At 35.8% G+C, this 14166-nt stretch overlaps 1 protein-coding gene across 1 annotated transcript in view; it reads left to right on the forward strand.

The window, feature by feature from the left end:
• Positions 1–14166, forward strand: part of LOC140720709 (uncharacterized) — a 105209-nt gene that overhangs the window by 9819 nt on the left and 81224 nt on the right. Inside the window, 2 exon segments of the mRNA XM_073035543.1 lie at positions 487–613; positions 9047–9411. Coding sequence (XP_072891644.1) covers positions 487–613; positions 9047–9411 — 492 coding nt within the window.

Here is a 14166-nt window from a genome sequence, read left to right on the forward strand (position 1 = left end):
TCAAACGTAAGAGATTTTTATCCAATTTGGAACAATTTGATTCATACTGGAAAAAATGGTTTAACTAAATAATGCCTCATAGGCCTGACTTTATTCTCACAAATCAATGAATCTGCTGCAAAAACAAAAGATCACTCCCTACTTGTACATAGTTCTTTCCTTTTGCTTGTTTTTTTCTCTCCACTCTTTTCTATAAGTGTGTACCTCAGATAAATACTTTGTGGAGATTTGTGACATATATGATTATATGATATATAGGTACAATGTCTGAAACATGTCTTATGGAAATGTTTGTTTGATGATGAACTTCAATAAAAAAATAAATTACAAATGAAAAAAATATTGGAAACACTCAGTGGGTTAGGCAGCACCTGGGGAAAGAAGTGGTTGATATTTTGGGTCTGGATCTCTTGGTCAGAATGAGTTTGTTCTTAACTGTGCCAGAATTGTACACTTCTGGAATCTGAACTAACTGCCTTGTTTTAGACATAAGAACCTGTCGGATGAATGAAATCAGCTGTGGCACTGATTGGCTTCAGTGTATTCCTGTTCGCTGGAAATGTGACGGTGAAAGGGATTGCATTTCAGGCAGTGATGAAGAGAATTGTGGTAAGTTGAAACCACTGCCTTTCAATCTTCACCCTGACACCAACTTGAACCTTGGCCTGCAAGTCCGAGTGAAAAACACCTTGGAGGGAAAAAAGTTTAATAAGCTATCAATCTTTGAAGATCATCAAATCAGTGAATCCTGTGTTTTAAAGAGGCAAGAATGGTAGATATATAACATGTACGCAAGTAATACTAATAGTTTTAATAAAGCATTGCTAAGCTGTACATTGCCACAATAAATGAAATCAATTTAATCAGATTTCTTCCTCTTGGAAGCATATCAGCTTATGGATTAACCTGTTAAGTGCAAATTCAGTTGATGAAGTTAACTTGACCACTTTTGGTTTGCAAAGATCTGCTGCTGTTAGATTTTCATTTTAAGAAAGTATGCACAATTAGTCTTTCAGCGGATGTTTGTACTTCGGTTGTGAAGGAATACCTGAAAGAATGATAAGAAAAAGATGAGAACAGTGGGAAGATTAATCTAAGTGGGGCATGCAGTCAAAATAAAACTAGCCTTACAACTTGTGCATTTTCTTGAGGATAATGTGGAACATGAACATATGAATTGGGAGTTGGAGGAAGCCACTGAATTCCTCAAGTCTGTCTTGCCATTTGTAAAAACATGGCTGATCTGACTGATCTTCACTATGTGTTCCTGCTACTCCAGAAATACCCCATCCCTCTACCCTACCTCAGTTTATTACAAATTTACCTTTGTTTTCTGTACTCTGCTTATTTATCCATTTTGAAGACTGGTTCCAGAGACTTAGACCATAAAATATAGGAGCAGAATTCGTCCATTTGGCCCATTGAGTCTGCACCTCCACTTCATCACGGCTGATCCAGGTTTCCTCTCAGCCCCAATCTCCTGCCTTCTCCCCATATCTCTTCATGCCCTGACCAGTCAGGAATCTATCAACCTCTTCCTTAAATATACATAATAACTTGGCCAACTCAACTGCCTGTAGCAATGAATTCCACAGATTCACCACTCTCTGGCTAAAGAAATTCCTCCTCACCTCCTTTCTAAAAGGACACCCCTCTATTCTGAGGCTGTGTCATTTGGTCTTCGACTCTACCACCATAGGAAACGTCCCCTCCACATCCACTCTATCGAGGCCTTTCACCATTCGACAGGTTTCAATGAGGCCACCCCCACCCCCCCATTCTTCTGAATGTCAGTGGATACCATCCCAGAGCCATCAAACGCTCTTCATATGAGAAACCATTCAGTCCTGGAATCATTTTTGTGATCCTTCTTTGAATCCTCTCCAGTTTCAGCTTGTCCTTTCTAAGATGAGGGCCCCAAACTGCTCACAATAATCCAAGTGAGGCCTCACCAGTGCTTTATAAAGCAGGCTTGTGACCCTTGAGACTGCCTGGCTTGTCTAAATCAGGTGCCATTTTCGTTTTGAATAGTAACCATATTAATAGAGCATGCACTCCACATTTGCCAATTTCCTTTGGGATTTTGTTTCAGTCAAGTTGCCTTGATCTTCAGTGAATGGAAGATTACCACACATACCAATTATTAGTCTACTCTTGTGCTCCTTCCTATAGATCAGCATCCATTCTCAAATAAGCCCTGTGCAGAATGCATTCTCTCAAATGCTTTTAGAAGCAAATAATTTATATTTTTATGTATATCCCCTCTACATAACATTTGCCTGCCGTCAAGTTTATTAGGTATACCAATTTAGAAACTACTTCTGCAAACCATGCCCTTTGACATCTTATCTTCCTGCACAGCACAAGTGCTGCAATCTTGACAATTTCATAATATGCTGCTCTATTCATTAATTTTTTACTTTTCCATCTCACACTCCTTTCACCATTGCCCTCTCTAACTTGTACAAGTCAGAATGCATCTGGAGAAAAAATGGTCACGTTTCAGCTCGATGGCCCTTGTATCAAAGTGAGGAAAATTCACTGGTGTGGGGAAGTTTTGTAATGAGGTCATATCATGGTTGTTTAAAATTGATCATTGATTCTGTCTGGTTGAGTAGTTAGAAAAAAAAAGTTGGAAACTTATAATCAGAATACAGAACATCTTGATCTGGGCATTTCCAGTATTGTTTCCAACACCTGTGTAGCTTTGTACCTCTTTATTTTATAGCCTTGTGTCTTCTCTTTTTCTTTTCAAATCTTATTATTATTATTATTATTATTATTATTCAAAAATAACACAGGTACATCGAAGTAACAACACTTACAATGCCTCAAAATAAGAAATTATCTTAAAGATTGAAAAATTTTGTGAATTAAAAAACCCTACTAAGCAAGAAAAGTGAGAAATAAAAAGAAACCCATTGGAGGTACAACCCTGGAGTCATGTGTCATACAGAAAGCTGCTAAGAATAAACATCAAACTGCCAACAAGAAAGAAAGATGTATCAAAAAAATTTACACTTAGATCATGGAGGAAATCTATCAGTTAACTGAAAAGATAATAACGAGCAAATGAGCCCCATCTCTTCTCAAAATCAAATAAAAGCTCAAAGGTTCGACTGCTAATTTTCTCCAAGCTAAGATACAGCATGACTTGAGAGAACCATTGTGACAAAGTAGAAGCTGATATATCCTTCCACTTCAACAAAATGGCCCTCCTAGCTATCAATGTAACAAACGCAATAACATGTTGGTCAGACACAGAAATACCATGGATATTTTGAGGAATTATTCCAAAAAGCACAGTCAATTTATTAGGTTGTAAGTTGATTCTGAGTGCTTTAGAAATTGTCGAAAAGACTGACTTCCAAAACGGTTTTAATATAGAACATGACCAGAACATATGTGCCAGTGTAGCAATCTCAGTTTGCATCTATCACAATACTTGTCAACATTGGGAAATATTTTAGGAAGTCTCTCCTTCGTCAAATGGTAACGATGTACAATTTTAAACTGAATCAGTAAATGACTAGCACAGATCAAAGAAGAGTTAACCAGCTTCAGAATCCGAGTCCAATCCTCCCATATAAAAGTCAAAATCAGTTCCTTCCCCCAATCCTGTTTAATCTTAAGTAAAGGATGCTTATCCCATTGTAATAATAAATTATAAATTCTTCCAATAGAACCTTTCATCGAAGGGTTCATATTCATAACAGTATCTAACAAGTCAGCCTCCAATATGTAAGGAAAATTACTTAAATATTTTTGTAAAAAATGTCTAACTTGAAGGTATTGTAAAAAGTGTGAAAATGAGAGGAATATTTATCGACTAATTGTTCAAAAGACATCAATTTGCCTTCTTTAAATAAATCCAAAAAAGAATTAATACCTTTATTGTTCCAAAGTAAAAAAAATTGGATCACTCCAGGAAGGTTTAAAAAAGTAATTACGATAAATTATACTACAAAGTTTAAATTTTTTAAGATTAAAAAAATTGCGGAACTGGAGCCAAATTTGTAAAGAGTGCTTAACTACAGGATATAGGTTTAAATTAGCAACTTTAGCTAACTGCTTAGGTAGAGCAACCCCTAATAACGAAGTTAAATAAAACTGTTTCACAGCTCTCAGTTCCAGGTCTACCAAAATGGCCGATCATTCCTATCACCCCAATATAACCAAAAGGACATGTATCGCAAACTAACAGCCCAGTAATCCATTCTTAGATTAGGCAAAGCGTGACCTCCATCCTTTTTCAACTTTTGTAAATGACATTTACTAATTCTTGCTCTTTTATTATCCCAAATAAAAGATAGAATAATAGAATCAATCCGATCAAGAAACTTCCTACTCAAAAAAACAGGAATATTCTGAAATAAATACAAAAATTTTGGTAAAATCATCATTTTAACTACATGAATACGACCAACAAGTGAAAATGTAAGTGGGCTCCATCTACTAAATGAATACTTCATAGAGTCCACTAAAGTAGGAAAATTGGCTTTATAAAGATCCTTATGTTTTTTAGTAATTATGACACCTAAATATCTAAAAGAATCCATAACTTTAAAAGGAATATTATCATATATAGAGACAGATTCATTTAAAGGAAGTAATTCACTTTTACTAAAATTTATTTTATATCCTGAAAAGTCTCCAAATTTGTCAAATAATTTTAGCAAAGCAGGAATAGATTCTTCAGGCTTAGATATATATACCAATAAATCATCAGTGTAAAGGGAGATCTTGTGCATGGTCTCATTCACAAAAATCCTATGAATATTTTTGGCTCCATGAAGAACAACAGCAAGGGGTTCTAATATTAAATTCAATAACAAAGGACTTAACGGACAACCTTGTCTTGTCCCCCGTGATAGCTGAGAAACAGGAGACCTACAGTTATTAGTGACAACAGTAGCAATAGGAGCTTTATATATCATTTTAATCAAAATGATTAAAATTAACACCAAAAACAAATTTTTCTAAAACATTAAATAAATATTTCCATTCGACTCAATCAAACGCTTTTTCAGCATCCAAGGATACAAGCATTGTGGAGTTTTAGAAGAGGGCGAATATATAATGTTAAATAGTCTCCAAACATTTGAAAAAGAATAACGACCATTTATAAAGTCTGTTTGATCTTTAAAAATGATTTTACCCAAAATACTCTCCAACCAATTGGCCATTATCATTGACAGAATCTTAGCATCAACATTCAATACTGAAATAGGTCTGTATGAGGCACAATCAGTAGGATCTTTATCCTTTTTGAGAATTAAAGAAATAGAAGCCTCATAAAAAGTAAAGGGTAAATCACTTTTCACAAAAGAATCTTTAAGCATCTCCAACATAAATGGAGAAAGCAATTTTCCAAATTTTTTATAAAATTCTACAGGATAACCATCAAATCCAGGGGCCTTACCAGATTGCATTGAAAAAATAGCTTTATGAATTTTGGATTCAGTAATTTGGGTACCAAGAGTTTTTTGATCCTCAGCAGAAATTTTAGGAAAAGCAATATTTCATAAAAAAAGCATTCATTTCAGAAGAATCTACTGGGCATTGAGAATTATAAAGTTCAGTATAAAAATCTTGAAAAATCTTATTAATTTCTTCATATTCCCGAGCCAGGGTACCATCCTTTCTACAAATTCTCAAAATTTGCCTTTTGGCTCCAGCTGATTTTAATTGAGATGCAAGCAGTTTATTATTTTTATCTCAAAACATATAAAATTGGCTCTTTAACTTAAGCAGATAGCCTTCAATTGGATGAGTTAATAATAGGTTATATTGTGATTGAAGTTCCACCCTTTTTTTAAATAAGTCAATATTAGGGGAGGTCACATAGATATTATCTAAATCTTTAATTTGTTTTGAAATTGTATCTGATTCTGCTTTAGTCTGTTTTTTAAGTTTAACTGAATAAGAAATAATCTGGCCACATAAAAATGCTTTAAATGTATCCCATATAATTAATTTGGAATTACCTCCTATATCACTAAAGAGAAAAAATTCTTTTATCTGGCTTTCAATAACACTGATAAAATCAGAGTTTTGCAATAAAGTCTGAGACATGTGCCATGGTGGACAGGCAAAAATGACATCATCAAATTCAAAGGACAAACTCAAAGGAGCATGATCAGATATAGCAATAGCATCATATTCACAGTTTTTAACATTAGGAAAAAGGCAGGGATCAATTATAATATAATCAATCCTCGAATATTTTTATAGACATGCGAAAAAAATGAATATTCTCTGTTATCTGGGTGCAAATGCCTTCATAATTCGATCAACCCAAAATCGGTCAAAAAGGAGTTAATAACTGATGCAGAACGATTTGGAAGTTGCTGATTAGTTGAGCTCCTGTCAATCCTAGGATTTAAACAACAGTTAAAATCTCTACCCATTATCAACATATATTCATTTAAATCCGGCAATAAAGCAAACACTTTTTTTTTAAAAAAAAAAGGATCACCTAAATTAGGACCATACAAATTGACCAAAACAACCTTTCTATTACAAATCACTCCTTTAACAATTAGAAATCTACCATTAGAATCTGATTCAATATCCTCTTGAGTAAATATATTGCATTTAATAAAGATAGATACGCCTTTAGTTTTACTCTGAGAAGTAGCATGGAGCTGTAAGTCACTCCACCATCCAAAAAACCTATTTTGATCTCCCGCCCTGATATGTGTCTCCTGAGCAAAAATTATATCAGGTTGGAATCGATTAATAATTTTAAAAGTCTTTATTCGTTTAATAGGATGATTCCAACCTCTTTCATTCTAACTTATTACATTAATCTGTTTAACTGCCATACTATAATTTTATTCCAATTTACTTTATACATGCACAGAACACATACCAATACGGGATGATCAAAAATGGCGGTGATGAAGAATACAACCATATAAAAATCACGCATGCTCCGGAACCACCCAATGGGAAAAAACTCCTAACTCTTAACCCACCCACCCTCCCAAAAGCCCGGAAAAAAGGCAGGCAAACTAAGATAGAATACAAACCCATGAGCCGCTCTGTCGGTCTCGTCTCTCCCTCCCCCCAGCCAGCACACAAAAAACTAAAATGACCTTGCAAGAAAGACAGTAACGTCTCAACAAAGGAGATTGTTTACATTCCATCATGTATTAAACAAAAAAAGAACCAAAATAATATAATCTCTTAGAGAGAAAAACCAGCTTTAAGTTTAGCGTTAAATCACTAAGAAAACTTTAAATTTGGTTATAGGAAGCTATAATAAAACAGATAAGCAAGAGGTTAATAGTATATTTAACCAAACTAAATTTACAAAATTATTAATTAGTAATATCATAAGTAACTGAACCCTCCCAATATATATATATATAAAAAGAAACCCTATTAGTAGAAAAATAACTACCAATTAGTAAATTACGAAACAACAAAAAGAAACATCAAACCAAATAGTAGATAAAAGGAACAAATCCTTTTATCCTCTTTTCTCAGTCAAATATTTAATTAGCTATTTAAACAGTCAAACTTGAACCGTAAATCTTCTTTCCAAAAAAATCCAATAGGATGCAATAATGAGCAGGTTTTTTATCTTCTTTTATTAATCTCTCAATGAAATATCCAAATAACCTTCATATATCTTTTCAAAATGTGAGTAATATACAGATAATCAAACATCTTTTCAGATAGTTCATTCGGTAGTAATGTCAATGATGTTGACAGGTATAGCCTGAACAAAATCCAGTGCGGCTTTTGGGTCAAAGAAAATGCGTGGAGAAGAATTAGGAGGAAAAACTTTTATTCTTGTTGGGTAACTCAAAGAGGGACATAGTTTCTTATCATATGCTTGTTTCATTACCAAAGCAAATCTTGATCTTTGTTCCATTACTTCTTTTGGATAATCTCCATAAAAACAGAGCTCAGACTCGTTGAATCTGAAAACTCTCTGTTTTCTTGCCTGTTGCATTATTTGATCTTTAATTTTAAAGTGATGAAAACAAACCAGAATAGATCTTGGTCTGCTTGAATCCTTAAATTCCGAAGTAAACACTCTATATGCTCTTTCAATAGCAGACGGCTGTGATAAAATAGTCGGAAATAGAATATGAAAGAGTTTACCAAAGTAAACCATCAAATCTCCATTTTCAGCTCCTTCTTGCAATCCAACAATTCGTATATTGTTTCAGCGAGACCTAGTTTCCAGGTCTATAATCTTATTTTGATATTTTTCCAAATGGGTTGTAGTTTCAGACAATTTTTCTTAGTTAACTTCAATTCCTCTTCATGTTTAGTAACTTGAGTTTCCACATTTTTAAGTTTTCCCAGAAATAACTTCATTTCCTTACATTCTTTTCCATTTGATCTTTAATTGCCCTATTCTGATCTTGAATTGAATTCAGTGTCCGAACGATATCTTCAGCTCATGATGGCATTTCATCAGATCTTTCCTTTGGCATCTTTCCTTTTCCATTACCTTTGTCAGTAGGTTCATGCAGATTCTTCCCACTTCTCGTAGACATAGACATATTACTCCCCTTCAAGAATCAACAATTAAAAATTTTAAATTCAAAATTGAAACTGGGGAGAGAGAGAGAAAACTAAGAGAAGCACAAAATTACTGCTACTCCATCGACAGACAGAGGCGGTCTCCCAGCCTTGTGTCCTCTCACAGCTAACTCTGCCACCCATAACTGTCATCAGCAAATTTCATAAATTGCAGCAATTTAAGTCCTAGGCCCCAACACCACTTGAGACTTGAAATGTTGACCGTCCATTTCCCTCACAGATGCTGCTTGGCCCTCAGTTTTCCTCCAGCGGTTTGTGTTTTTTTTTGCTCCAAATTCTAATATCTGCAGTCTTTTGTTACCACTCTTTACATTTTGCAATGAGGAAAGCTCTTCTTCCCTGTTGTCCACTTAATCTCTTCTAAAGGACAAACTTCAAATTTAATACTGTGAAAATTTGAAGAAAAGATGTGAGATTTGAAAGACTTCTTGCCGTGATCTTAAGCCTATCAAACAAACTAAATTATCTACCTTGTCTTGTTTTTGACATGTAGTCAAAAAGAATTTACTTTCTCCAGTGGCAAATGCATTTTGATATCATTCATGTGCAATGGTGAAGATGACTGTGGTGATGGAAGTGACGAAAGGAGTTGTGTTCCTTCCAAGTGTGGCCCACATGAGTTTCGGTGCAATAGTTCTCAGTGTATTCCCGTGAGCTGGGTATGTGACACCAATGCTGATTGCAGTGATCAATCCGATGAATCTCCTGAACGCTGTGGGCATATTGCCCTTCCTCCTATGGTTTGCTGTCCTGGTGATTTCCATTGTGGTTCTGGTTAATGCATTCATAGTAAGTGGCAGTGTGATGGTGATACAGACTGCCAAGATGGAAGTGATGAAATCAATTGTGCTAAGTAGCTCTGTCTTCACGCCATGTACCATCGACTTAAGTTGGTTGTGGTTGTCTCTGTGTAGAAGGATGTGGTCATTTTGACTGAAGTGCTGAGAATAACATGATGCAGGAGATCTGTTAATAATCCTAAAGCAGAGGCTGCTAGGGAACAAGCTTCACAGGGGTAGGTCATTGTTGGGGTGAGGGGAGGTAATGAATGCTTAACTCTTAATCTCGTCAAGAACGAGCAAAAGCTAGCTTCCCACCGAGGGTGCTATAATAGCGCAGTGATTAGTGCGACACGATTACAGCTCGAGGAGTTGGAATTCAGGGTTCAGTCGCGGCGTCCTCTGTAAAATGTTCATACGTTCCTCCCTTATGTGTGTGGGTTTCCTCCCACAGTCCAAAGATGTACTGGTCAATAGGTTAATTAGTCATTCTAAATTGTCCTGTAATTAGGCTAGGGGTTAAATAAGTGAGTTGCTGGGCAACATGACTTGCTAGGCCGGGAGTTATTCTGTGCTGTATCTCCGTATAAAACTAAATTAATTTAAAACAGTAAACTTGATATACATATTGTTGATAGGTACCCCTTAATGGCAGTCAGCAGTTACAGTTCCTGAAATGATATCTGGATTTCTACAAGTTTGTGATAGCTAATTAAATTAAGCAGTTGAGATTTTACAGAACCTTTCAATTCAAATGATTAATTTATGCCTACACATTAATTGTTACTCTGGATTTCTGATTCTCCATTTGTGCTGTTATGTTTGCCTTTTAAATTACAGCTGTTATTGCTGTCACTAGTTAGCTGCATTATGTATATTTATTCATTTTCGTAAGCACTTGGCTCATTTCCAGTGTGTGCATTATCTCTTTGCCCTCCTGTTAAACTTTCTAATTTACTGTAATTAAAACAATGCTTAAATTACTCCGGTCATGCAATATCTGTGGAGAGCAATTTTCACATTACTTGTCAGAACTCCTTTCATGAACCTGTGAATTTCCAGCCCATGTACATCATACATCATACTTCACATTAGACATTTTGATTCAATCTCTAACATAATAAACAAGGCAGGGTGGGCGTCTTTCTTTTAAGCCTGTGCTCTGCCTTTCAGGCTTGTGATTGGCTCCATTTTCCTGCATTATCTGCACAGCTCTCAATTCACTTCTATGCAGAGATCTACCAAAACTGAACTCTGACCGAGGCATCACTATCCTCAGCAAATGTGAATTCCAAAAAATCACCACTCTAGAAAATGCTTCTGTAATCTACCCTCACCTCATCACCGCCCCCCCGCCCCCACCATTAATCTCTCTAGAAACAATACCAGGGAAACATCCTACATCCTTTCTGAGCCCTGTAAGAATTCTTTATTTTCAATGGAATCATCCCTCTTTCTTTAACCCTAGAGAATACAGTTAAGCATCCATCACTGTTTTTCATGTGTACTTTGGGGCAGGAGAATAAATTGCACAAAAGCACAGGTCCTTCTGAACAAAACCTGATATAATGGCAGTACAAATTGCTCCAACAGTCAGTAATCTTCACTTGGAATGTGAGTTTTCAGTGACTTGTGTATAATGTGACTCGTGTCCAATTGAGCAACATTTCTCAACATTCATTCTCTGTGAATATCTGGATGATTATGATTTTAATTATATTTCACTTGTCATATTCTTTCCCACTGCATGGATTGGAAGTGTCGTTAATTGGGCGACACGGGAGCGTAGGAGTTACCGTTACGTTTTACACCACCAACTGTGAGATTGGGATTCAGTTCTCGCCTCTGTCTGTGAGGAGTTTGCACATCCTCCCCATAACGGCATCGGTTTCCTCTGGGTTCTCCAGCTTCCTCTCACATGTAGGAGGCATACAAGTTAGGATTAATAAATTGTGGGCATGCTTTGTTGGCATTGGATGCATGCAACACCTATGGGCTGCCCCCTGCATACTTTGCTGTGTTGGTCGTTGATGCAAACAGTACATTTCACTGCATGTTTCAATGTGCATGTAGCAAATAAAGCTAATCTTTTTACTTTACTTTAAAGGTGATTTGCAAGGCAGGGTTCTGTAGTAATCTGTACTGAAACACTTCCAAAGGAGGTGGTGGAAGCAGATAAATAGCAACATTTAAGGCTCATTTGGATGGGCATATGAAGAGCTAGAGAACAGAGGGAACTATAGCACATTCAGACAGACAGGCGTAGTTTAGGTGTGCATCATGATCAGTCGTGAGCCAACCCTTCTACTGCTATGATATACTATTCCATGTTCCCGGTTCTACATTGCATCTCTCATTCTAATGTGGGTTTGTATTGGCAGTGTATCTGCATGCGTTTAAATTTTTATTCCAATTGCCCAGTCACTTTTGATGTACAACTTCTTGGTTTCTGCTAAGGCAACTTCAAGAATAATATCCCAGGAGCAAAAATTGTCTTGTTACTGAATAACTGTTGAAATTCATGAACTCCGTGGAAAAGTCACTCCAGACCACTTTACTTTTGAAGTTTATTTTCCAGTAAGGTTTCATTTTGTAAACTTGGTCCTAGTCAGTGAGGTGAACTATCTGGAGCTATCCCACCCAGCCACAATACATTGCAAGTACAATTTAGTTGATACTTTTTTTCCTTATACCAGCCTTGTATTTATAAATCTGATTTTTAACTAAAACCTTCTCAATGTTCATCAATACCAAAGCTAAGCTGCAATTTCTACAGGTCTGTGCTCTGGAATTGATCAATTATACCTCAAATCTAAACCAGCGATTTTTCTAAATTAACTTCTTTTTAAACTAAAACTTTCTCATTCTCAAGTTTTGTGGATGCACAAGCTTAACGAGCACCAGATAGTGGTAGATCTTTGGAACTCTACCCTGATGGTGGTGGATTGTAGATGTATTCAAGGTGAAGATGTATGAAAGGTCAAGGAATTGAGGATTGAGGGGCGTCACGTGATGACGTAGGGTCGAGACATTGGGAATCCAGCTCCCTCGTAAAAAGTAATGAAATAGGGTTTAAATGAAGAAGAGTTAACAAATATCTATTAGAAACGATTTATAAGCAACTCGGGATTATCTTTTGATATGGCTCCTAAATTGAAACAGAAGAAAGCTATTACTTCGAAGACTGCGCAAATCGGTGGGGAAAAAGGCCTAACCGTTTCGGCGAAGCATCGGACTCAAGTTAGATCTCCTCCCGGCGAAGTGCATGGCACTTCTGATGATGCGGGGAAGGAAGTTGCAGCAATGTCGGCGGTCTCTAAGAAGAAACGGCAGGAACGCATGCGCGAAAGTGTGTATGAAAAGATATCAACAAAACTACAAATCCCAACTACGGCTGGAAGTGAAATTGGATCTGGATCGGAAGTAGAAACAGACTCTTTGGGAAATTCGGAGGAAGAAGAAGAGGAAAAGAAGAAAGAGATTAAAGGAGACATAAAAGATATCCTGATATATATGACGAATGAATTAAAAGCTACAAGAATAGATATGACGAATGAATTAAAAGCTATAAGAAAAGATATAAAAAGAATGCAGAATACACTTGGTAACGTGGTGGAAAAACAAAAGAAGATGGAGAAGAAAGTTAAAGAGATAGAAGTAAAAGTGGAAGAAAATACTGAAAAAATAGAAAATGATAATCTTGTCTGGACAGCAAAAATAAAACGGATGTTTGAAAAAATGGATGCGCTTGAGAACTCTAGTAGATGAAATAATATTAAAATTGTTGGTCTTATGGAAGGTACAGAGGGAGAAAATCCAATAAAATTCTTTCAAAATTGGATTCTGAAAATTTTGGAAATGAAAGAAGGAAGTCAAGTAATTGAAATTGAAAGAGCACATAGAGCTTTAAGACCAAGATCTCAACAAGATCAAAATCCAAGATCAATTTTGATAAAATGCTTAAGGTATCAAGATAAAGAAATGATCTTGAAGGCAGCTACTCAGGGTGCTAAAGAGAGAAATGGGCCATTGATAATAAAAGGGAAAAGAGTTTTTTTTTATCCAGACATAAGTTACGATCTTCAGAAGAGGCGGAAAGAATTTAATCCAGTGAAAAAATCTTTATGGGAAAAGGGCTATGAATTTTTATTGAGCTACCCAGCAAAACTGATAATTTTCCTGGAAAATGGAGAAAGAAGCTTTTTTGTTGACTACCGGAAAGCAGAGAAATTTGTACAAGAACTACCTGATGTTCATGAAGAGGACTAAAGAATTATAGAAATGAAATGGACTAATGATGAAGATTGAAACAAGGTTAGACTTGATGGACATTCATAAGGAAAAAATAGTCGAGGAGAATTAATTGGGAGTAGAGACATTAATTATTTTCCTTTTTTTCTTCATTAATATTTTTTTTCTTTTTGCGGGGGAGCTGGAGGAGCTCCTGATCGATGGCTGTGAGTTTCACATGTACAATCATGGCGACTGCCATGACCCGTAAAATGGGGGGGGGGGGTAATGTTGTGTTCTTTTTATTCACAACATTAGTGGGGGGGTATTTTGTTTTTTTTTCTTATATATTAGTAATCTTTTTTATATTTTTCTTCTTTTTTGTCTGGATGGTTGGGGAGAGACTCATAGCAACATGGAGAATTTTAAAGAGTTCCCAAGGTACTATGAATGATTAATTTGCTTAATTTATTAAGTTTTAATGTTAATGGAATTAATGGACCTGTGAAAAGAAAAAGAGTTTTAACATATATTAAGAAAATGAAAGGAGACATAGCTTTTTTACAAGAAACGCATTTAACAGAAACAGAAC

This window comes from Hemitrygon akajei, chromosome 2 (assembly GCF_048418815.1).
Source record: "Hemitrygon akajei chromosome 2, sHemAka1.3, whole genome shotgun sequence".
Taxonomy (NCBI): domain Eukaryota; kingdom Metazoa; phylum Chordata; class Chondrichthyes; order Myliobatiformes; family Dasyatidae; genus Hemitrygon; species Hemitrygon akajei.